Source organism: Castanea sativa, chromosome 7, assembly GCF_040712315.1.
Source record: "Castanea sativa cultivar Marrone di Chiusa Pesio chromosome 7, ASM4071231v1".
NCBI classification, from domain to species: Eukaryota; Viridiplantae; Streptophyta; class Magnoliopsida; order Fagales; family Fagaceae; genus Castanea; species Castanea sativa.
Window position 1 is genome coordinate 26,131,078 of NC_134019.1, and position 10,321 is coordinate 26,141,398.

Below are 10,321 nucleotides of genomic sequence, written 5' to 3' on the forward strand. Positions count from 1 at the left end.
ACTGTTTATGGAGATCCTTTAACAAAAATTAGTATTCATTTCTGAGATAAGTTTTTCAAAGCCCCATAAAAGCCTATGAAACGCCAAACATTATATTTCCCTTTGTTTATTAGTATGTTAATGCGATTTTGAGAGGAGGATTCTACATTTAAGTCGAAATCCTTCTTCCAAAATAGTACCAAAACACCACCAGGAGAAGCTCTTGAAACACCATTGTAGTGACCAAATTGCAAAGTATCATGAATTCCAACTAGCCTAACTTTATCCAGCCATGTTTCGGCTAAAAACACTACTGAGAGATCTTGTGCCCGGACTATGTCACCGAGCTCTTGAACTGTCTACCGGTTCCCAAACCCCCAACAGTTCCAACATAAATGATTCATAATTGTTGGTAGGGCTGGGAACCAGCCGCCGCCATTGGTGAGAGATTTTCTTTGTCATCCAGTGAAACCTGCTTCTATTTCTTAGGTAACTCGAGATGATCAGAGCCTGCATTGGAAATTCTTTTGAGTCCTGCGTGCACTTCCAATTTTTCGTTATTCCCTGAATTTGTGCATGAGGCACGTGTCCACCTTGCTACAGGTAATTAATTGAGTCACGTGCTTAGGGGCCTCAGCAAGGTTTGTGATATCAATAAAAGGTGTTGCTGCATAACTGGGAGAGTTAATAGTATGGGAAAAATCACGGTTTGGGATAAATAAGGGAGAATTGATTGCTTGATTCTCGGATATAAAAGGAATATCAGGATTTTCATGAGTTTTAGTCCCACTAGGTTTCTGAAAAGGAATAGGATCCTGAATAGTATCAACTCCATCCATGAAATCATACTTTGTCAAGTCATGATCTATTTCATTTAAAATTGTAGCAAATTTTTCTCTGTTTCTCCACTAACCCTCAAAAACCGGAGGCACATCTTTGGAAACCCGAGATTCTTTCACCACATTAGGGATATCATTAACCAAAAGCATGGAAACTGGAATTACCTTATGGGGTGTCGTGGATTTTGAATTCACCGGAAAGAGATTCACTGGAGGCAGAGCAGCACCACTTCCACGGGGTTGTTTCTCAACCTTACCCTTTCTGTTTGCATAAAAACCAGGAACTACGATGGTGGACTTTTATGAAGAGCTAAACGGAGGATCACGCATCCATGCCCCAAACTATCATGATTCTATGTTCAAAGTCCCCTCGCTATCAAGCCACAAGTCACAAGTCACAATCCTTATCCTTGTGAGTGAGACACCCACACAAATAACAAATATCCTTGTGAGGCAACCTCTCATATTTAAAAGAAAATCAATCGTTACTCCCATCAACCATACAGATTTCCCGACCACGACTTAGTGGTTTAGAGATATCGATAATGACTCGAACTCTCATATAATCTCCTTCTTCCATCACCGAGGGCTCAGAAGGGCGAACCTCCCCGATTCCCAGTGACGGAACTAAGTTGGGGCTGAGGGGCCCCCAAATATTTTTTTTTAAAATTTTAAATTTCTTAGTATATATATACACAAAAAATTGAAAATTTTCCCAAAATACATATTATTGGCCCTTGTCCTCTATCCAAATTTACAAATTGACCAACCCTTTTACTTGTCCCAAGAAAAACAAGAAAAACAAGAAAAACCTTTGGACCTAACCAAAAATACCCACAAAACATATCACATTTCCAATCTAAACAAACCCAATTGTCCCAAAAATAACAAGAATAACCTTTAAACAAACCATAATTATCAACAAATTAAGCAACAATCCAATCTAAACAAAAAATACACACAAAACAACCACAAATCTAAAATCACAAAACACAAATCGAGTTTTTCATTGAAACTTAATTTTCTAAAAATCGAGTTTCAAAACAGGGACATATCCCTAAATAGTTTCAGATAGGAGGCGTTTTTCTGGAACGTTTTACAAAAAGAGGTAAAACCCCATTTTGCCCCTCTTTCGTTAATATTAAATATATGCTAGCTTAGATTTTCATGGGAAATTTTTTTTTATACCTTGGCCCCCCTAGGTTTAAACCCTGGTTCCGTCCCTGCCGATTCCTAAGCAAATACCTTCAGCAATGACTCGATTCATAAATCTAACTAGAATATCATAGACTTGGACCCAAAATGGTATACGATCGAAGCATAATTCTTGTACAGGCATCCGTATTTCATACCGTTGAATAGCAACTAAATGCTTATTAAAGCTCCAAGGCTGACTAGCCAAAACACGATCTGTTTCCAGTTTGTTATAAAAAAATGAATAGAACAATGTGATCACCCAAATCCGTAATCTTGAAACCATTCCTCGAGTGCCATAACTACGTAAAATTTCTAGCAATAGCCTCAGTGTTTAAAACTCATTTTGTGAAAAACTATGCAGCCAAAATGAACTCATTGGAGCCCATCTCGTTGCCAATCTGAAAACCATCTCCTTTAGTAACCTGAGAGGGAGAGATGATTCCATCCTACCGTGATATCCTCCATGGAAAGATACAAGTGTTTCCCAAACTCCCGAACAAAATACCCCACAAGCCCTGCAACAAACAGTGTTTATCGAGGGGACACGTAACAAGTTTTAATTTATGGAATATGGAGTAGAGTAGGAAAGTTGAGATAGAAGATTTGGACTCCTTAAATAGTACTATAGTAATACAGATAAATAAAAATAAAAATCTAGTTCGCAGCTCATTATCATAGACTCTAATCTACTCTACAACAAGGCAAAATTTGCTCAACAGTACATTTTTTGGAAAATATTCGGTGGCTAGCACACATTTGAACTTATTTAGTAAGTTAGACTATTTTTTGGAACTCGAGTTTGTGAAACTCAAGTTCCAACCCAAAATCGAGTTTCTCAAACTCGATTTACACCTGACCTTGATTTTTTTTTTTTTTTAAAAAAGGTAGAACTCGAGTTTAGTAAACACAAGTTCCATGCTTTAAAAAAAAAAAACCCAAATGGAACTCGAGTGTAGGACACACGAGTTTTGTTATTTTTTAAAAATGAAACTCAAGTTTACTAAACTCGAGTTCCACATTTAAAAAAAAAAAATCAAGGTCAGGTGTAAATCGAGTTTGAGAAACTCAATTTTGGAAACTCAAGTTTCAAAAAATAGTCCAAAATCAATTTTGGAAACTCAAGTTTCAAGCATGCATTTGGTAACCTATTGCCAAAATCACTTTTGGGCCTTATTAGACAAAAGTGCTTTGCACATAAGAACCTGTTTCGGCTTTCTTTGCATTCTTTGCTTTTATAGATACGGAGCTGTATATTGATGAGTAATCAAGTTCAAAAGGTGGGCTAGGTTCCAATCATTGGCTTTTTCTTTGTTTTAGTGTTGATTTTGTGCATGGTTTGGTGAGCTTGTTGGTGATGTGTTTACAATTTCTATTGGCTTAAGTCATCAATGGTGATGACTAAAGTTAGGATGTAACATTCAGCAGTCATGACTATTAGGTAGATACTTTTGTGGGCTTTTATTCTATTGATAGATACTTATGTTGATTTATCCAGTTACATAATTTTAAATGTTTACTCATTTTTTTAATTGTAATTTATCTAATTTATTGCTATAATATTTTAGGTGATATTCCTATGGATTACAATGATCATATTGATAATAGTGATGAAGATCATTCTTATGATGTGGAAAACGATGAATATGATGATGAGGAATTATATGATCTTGCTGTTGCTGGATGTCATGTTGCAGTGACATATTATATGAAATATATTGATAAACAACCTTGTAGAGATTCTGAACAAACTGGCTATATGTGGTTGATGGATTGTTTGATGGGTAATGAAACGAAATGCTATGAAATGTTTAGAATGAAGCCACATGTTTTCCTTCAATTGTGTAATGTTTTACAACATACATATGGACTTCAGCACACAAGGCATATTAGGCTTGAAGAGTCAGTAGGTATATGTTTAATGATACTTGGACAAGGAGCTTGTTATAGGATGGTTCAAGAAAGATGTCAACATTCTGGTGAGACTATACACAAACATTTTCATAGAGTTCTGAAGCGCTTTAACATAATGTCAATGGATATCTTCAAGCCTTCTGACCCTACATTCAGTGCAATTCCAAGACATATACAGAAGAATCCATTGTACATTCCACACTTTCAGGTATTTATTTCATACATTCTAATTTGTTCCTAATATTTGTTAGGATTATTTCCTAAGTAACTAAAATTTATATTCTATTTTAGGACTGCATTGGTGCCATTGATGGTACTCATATCCAAGTTGTTGTTGGAGACGACAAGAAAGCTCCATATTATAATAGAAAGGGTGTGACATCTTTTAATGTGATGACAGCATGCGGTTTCGATTTACTTTTCATATTTGTTATGGCTGGATGGGAGGGTGCAGCACATGATACACGTATTTTCTTAGATGCTATCCGTCGACAATCTGTTAACTTTCCAAAACCACCACTAGGTATATAAAATTTGTATATATTAAATATGTATGAAGGATATTATTTATGCACATTTTACATTTTTTTTTCCTTTTACTAGGAAAATATTATTTAGTTGATGCTGGATACCCCTTAAGGAAAGGATATTTGCCACCTTATAAGGGACAGAGGTATCATCTTTCAGATTTTTGACGAGCTGGTCGAGGAAATCACATAGAAGAGAGGTTTAATTATGTCCACTCATCTCTTAGAAGTGCAATTAAGCGAAATTTTGGAGTGTGGAAGAATAAATGGAAAATTTTGAAGCAAATGCCACCTTATGACATTAAGCACCAAAGAAACATTATAGTTGCTACTTGTGTTTTGCATAATTTTATCTGAAAACATGATAGGAAGATGAGGGATTCAATTGGGATGAACATGACTTGGATAGACCAAGAAGCAATAGTACTGGAGAAGGTAGTAGCAGATAGGCAAACGTTGAAAATATACAAGATGTGGAGATGAAATTTGTTCGTGACAAAATAGCTCGATCCATTTGTGGGTTGTAAACAATATTTTTATTATTTATGTTTTGGTGTTTTGGTTTTAATTTTTCGGATAAGAACTTTTTTATTATTATAATGGAATGTCTAGTATTGATATTGTTGGCAATTAACATTTTAATATAATTATTTTCCTAATCATTTTAATATATTTTTCTTGATGAGTTATTTTTAATATTTTAAATTTGATAAACTTTTCTCCATGAATTTCAACAACAAAAACATCATTATTGTTGTTATTATTGATGTAATTGTTAAGCTTAATTACATATTTTCAATAATAAAAAAACATTGATGACAGGAAAAATGACAATATAATATTCAAAAAATAGTTAAGTTTTTTTTTGGAATTTATACTCAAAACGGCTATTTTTAAAACAACTTATCCGAACACTTAATATGACTTTAAAAATAAAAAACATATATTTTCACATTTTTACCACACACTTATACGAGGTTTTTAAAACGAAGTAAACTTCCTTCCTTTTGAAAAAGTTTATCCAAACAGCCCTTGCTAAATAAGTTCAAAAGCCTGCTATCTAACTAATACTTTTCTTAAAAAAAGCTGTTGAGCAAATTTTACCCTACAACAACGTGGATCGTACGGCCACGATGGCACCTTGATCTAGTTAGAGTGAGAACTGAGAAGAGGGAGAGAAGCCAAAAGTGGGAAAAGGAAAGAAAGAGCGAAAACGAAGAAAGGAAGAAGTTGCTTCGCTTAGCGTTCTTTTTTGTCTAACAATAATGTCTCGTCGGGAAAGGGAAGTTCGCGATTCAGGCTCCAAAAGACACCAACGTTCTAGGTTCGATCGAGAACCCAGGTACCTTTTACCCATTTGGGGTTTCTTTCTTTCTTTATTTTATTAATAATTCCAACTCCAAATTTTTTACAAATATTAATGTTAACAATATTGTTCCGCTAAATATTGTTCACTTCTCTAAGAAGATTAAAAATGAACCTTATATATATATATATATATATATATAGAGTTGCAGCTTATTATAGAATATAGATTGATTGATTACATGAAACTAGTAGTTTGCTAGTAGAAGAAGATATGGGAAACATACCATTATTTTAATGTCACTTCAAAACGGGTTAAGGGTATTTAGGTAGTGGGTTCAAAATAGGAATTGGGAACTCTTATTATTGTGTCTTCGGATTAGCTTTTTGCAGAAAGTGAGCAAGAGTACACTATTGTATCTTGATTGGAAATGTGAGGATTTGAAAAACCCATAAGCATTAATAAGCCAAAAAAGATGAAAGCTTTTCACTAATATAATATTGCACCCGGGAGTAAAAGGAGAGTGCCTGGACTAGTTCTAAACCCGTAAGTCTCTGGTTCGACTTTTGCAATTTAGCTCAGTGGGGGTGTGTAGGCATATGAGGTTTGCCCCGCAGGGTGGTCCCACTGGCCCATACCTTAAAGGGGTTCCTTGTCATAAAAAAGAAAAAGAAAAATGCACTCTTTCTAACAAGTCATCGTGAATGTTGCACCGTTATATTCACTTGTTTATTAACTTTTGAGTTATACAGCAGTGTGTGTATTGGTCTTTTACCTTTTGATTTGAGTTCTAAAATGTGAAACATAGTGAGAGTTTTTGCCAGTTGATTATAGCTTCCTATCATAATATGGCTTTACATATGTTACTTGGTTTGGTTCAACTAGTCCTAAGAAGTCTAGGAGGGATGGGAAACCAGAAACAGAGAGACTACCCAACAATGCTAATTTGGATGTTGGAGAGCAGACAGACAAGGATCAAAAGCACCATCGTCGGCTGCAAGATGCCATACCACTTGAGGCCCCTTTGGCATCTGATTCTAAGCGAGAAAATGAGGCTGTGAGCAAAGAAGCTGACAAGAAACCTGAAGAACATCGTGAAGGATCAAAACGTTCCTCTGATTCAACTGAAGTACCTCGGTCCCGATCTTATTTTCAGGTCTTGATAGCAATCTTATAAATATGAAATTGGTTATTCTTAAATGTTTGTGTAACATTTACTTTAACATTTTCACATAATTGACTGCTTTTTGCATAACTGTTAACTTTATGATCCCGTTAGATCTTTTGATTAGTTTGATTTCTGCCTCCCAATATTATCCAACACCTTGTATTCTACCAGTTGTTGCACATAGTACAACCCTATGATAACCATGATGTGTTTTCATTGCTGACTTATAGATTCATATTGTTCACGGATGTGATGTTTTCTGGGACTTTAAGCACCAGAGTCAACTGACATTGAGAAACTAATGGTTTTGTGTAGGTAATGTTTGTCCACTCTCCATGCCAGAGGTATGCATAGCCTGGTCACGTAGAGGATACGGTGGGAGACATAAGTTTTTGATTCCCTAAATCTCTAGGTTAAGCTTCTATGAGCTGGTGTGGTAGATTTGAAGGTTGTTTTTATTCTAGATTACCACCAAATATTTTTTTACCTTCTGTACCAAGAAGAAATAAATGGGAAAAAACTGTGCAGAAAATTTAGGGACAAAAAGAAATGTTTTTGTTTTTAAATAGACATATATTTTGCAACCATTTAAAAGTAAATGGAAGTTGATTAAGATGAATGAAGTCAACCAACTAATGAAATGTGCGCATTACATTGCACACCCTGGGGCAGCTTAAGATTGCAGTAGTCATCTTAATGCATCTCTATGTGTATGCAGGCCTGGAAAATGCCAAAGCTGCATTCCAGAATGGCTTAGGAAATTCTTTCCAACGCTACATGATTGCTTGATAAAAAACAAGTATTTTTGTTGAGTTTAATTACTTGGTAATATTATTGAGTCTATGCAAACCTTTGGGCTCATGTAGCGGGATTTTCTTTCAGCCCATGCCTTCAAGTGGCTCCATGTATATAATAATCTTAGGCTTGCCTGTGCATGTCTTATAACAGCATGATGAACGTGGTAATGCCATGCAAGCTGGTCGAAGCATTGGTCGTAGAGCTACTAGTGGTGAGTTATATTTATCTTCAACTCTATCTGCAAAGCTCTTCTCAAAATGTTTGGCCTTTTTCCCTTTACTTTTGGCTACATCTGCTTTTCATCATTCACATAATAGTGCTTTCATGTTGTGATTCCCATCAATCCTGCCTGTGGTTTACTCTTGGATTTTTTTTTTAATACAGGGACAAACATTCATAGTCATGGTATTTTATTTTCTTTAGTGGCAAAGTTGGGTCATTGTAACATACCTGCAAAAAAAGAAAGAAAGTTCATTGTTCTGTTATAATATTTATCCAATATAGAGTACTTTATAATAGTTAAGAGGGCATCTTACATATCATAAAATCTTGTCTAAAATACTATTTAGTATTTACACTTTCTAAGTAAGAGATTGCTTCTAATTAGTGCCTTAACCAAGAAAACTTGCAACTTACACTCTCGAGTATTACAACATCAGCGTGCCCCTTTTGTCAACATCTATTAAAATCTTCTTGTTAACCCGCACAAAAAGATCATTTTGGCCAAAAAAAGAAAAGAAAAATGATGTAATTTTTTGGCTAGTTAACAATGAAAATGTGACAGGAGCATAATAGAAGGGGCACATTTTTTTTTTTTTTGGATAGATAAAGAAAAATTTTATTAATAAAAAATAGCCAACCCACACGAGTGCATTGGGGATGTACTTTGGGGGAAAAAATCAAGAACCAAAATTATAATGATCAAGCAAAACAGGAAAGAAAAAACAAGAAAAATGCGAAAGAGCCACACTCCAATCAAGGAAAGTATGTAAGAAAAAAGACTTCATCTCTAACAATGACCATTCTTATCCCTCAAAGCATCTAGCATTCCTTTCACTCCACATTGACTTCATTGTAATAGTTGAGGTGTAAATTGCAAGTTTTGAAAGTTAAGGGACCAATTTAGAAGCTATCTCAAACTTCAAGGGGGTAAAGTGCATTTTAGACTTAAATCTTTGTATGAGTATAAATATGAGCATCTATGTGCATATCCATATGCATGTGATGTAGAAAAAGACATGTTACTCTATCCAATTATATTTTTATGTTTTGGTGTACCACAATTATTGAATGATTATTTTGAAGTTGATGGTACTATGTCTTTTTCTTATTTTGGTAAGGGTCCTTTTGGTTTTGATTTTTCAAGTGGATTAAATCTTAAAAATTGGTCAACTTTAATTTTTGTGTCTCAAGATTGCGTTTGGCTAGCCCCAAGATAAGATAAACTAATATTTTTTTTTGAATTGACAAATCAATAAAATCGTTGTCAGATAAGATGAATAATTGTTAATAAAGCAAACACACTTTGAAAAACTGCAAGCAAGCAGGCCCCAAATATATGAAGTAATAAAGTTATGCATTGCTGGTTTTGTCAAAAATATAGAATCATTATCTAAGTGGGAATATTATTAAATTAGGAATCTCAACTTTGATCAAGCATCATGCTATTTCAAGACTTGAAGTTTGAATGTGATCTTCTTTATGCTCTCTTACTTTGCTCTTTAGCAGTGTTCTAAGTACCACTGCTAATGATCCTTGAAAGAGTAACACTGTTTTAGGTCCCCATCTATGACTGAAAGCTTAATGATTGTAGCTGTTGTCTTATCATTCATTGTTCCTTTGCTTTAAAGGATGGAGGGATTCTAAGGATGAGCACGATGAAAGAGTAGCAAACAAGACAACTTCGAATGCACAGGAAAGAGATGAGAAACTACAATCTAAGCAGGATGACCACAGCGTTTGGCGCCATGATCGCTTCGTAGAAAAGGATGATCCACCTCCACCTGCAAAGAAAAGACCCTCATTTCAGGAGAAGAAGATTACAGTGAATTCTGAACATGCTGACAAATCGGAATCAGAGACTGTAAAGTCAGGCCATGTTGACCATTATGTAGAAGGAAGTGAAAGGAGGGAGGAGAGAAGCCGCAACCCCCGTTATATGGACAGACCTGAGAAGCCATTAGCAGGAGACAGGTTGCCACCAAAGAGGGCAGAAGCACATAGGGATAGTTTTCTGTCCAGAGAAAGATATGGTGGTGGTGGAAATTACAAGGGAAGAGATGGTGGTAGACAAGGTTATCATTCTGGTGGTACTCGGGCTGAGAAGTGGAAGCATGATTTGTATAAACCTGAAGGAAGTCCAACCCCAAAAAATGAAGATGATCAAATTGCAAAGCTGGAAGCACTCTTGGCTTCATAGAAGCAGTCAGGTCTCAATCTGTATATGCATGCGTATTATGTTCATTAAGGTTTTAGTCTGACTAATCAAATATTTTGCTTAATGAGGACATTCAAAATCAGGGTTTGCTTATTGTGTATGTTCATGAATTCTCTTTTACCACCTAACCAATTCAATTTACAGCCTGTGTTACTCTCA

The 10,321-nt window shown here is 35.2% G+C and overlaps 1 protein-coding gene across 1 annotated transcript; it reads left to right on the plus strand.

The window, feature by feature from the left end:
* The first annotated feature begins 5,519 nt into the window (after positions 1-5,519).
* Positions 5,520-10,321, plus strand: LOC142643742 (uncharacterized). The gene is made up of 4 exons (XM_075818454.1): positions 5,520-5,795; positions 6,645-6,915; positions 7,876-7,936; positions 9,576-10,321. Exons 1-4 carry the CDS (start codon positions 5,719-5,721, stop codon positions 10,142-10,144), a joined length of 978 nt encoding a protein of 325 aa, XP_075674569.1. The 5' UTR covers positions 5,520-5,718; the 3' UTR covers positions 10,145-10,321.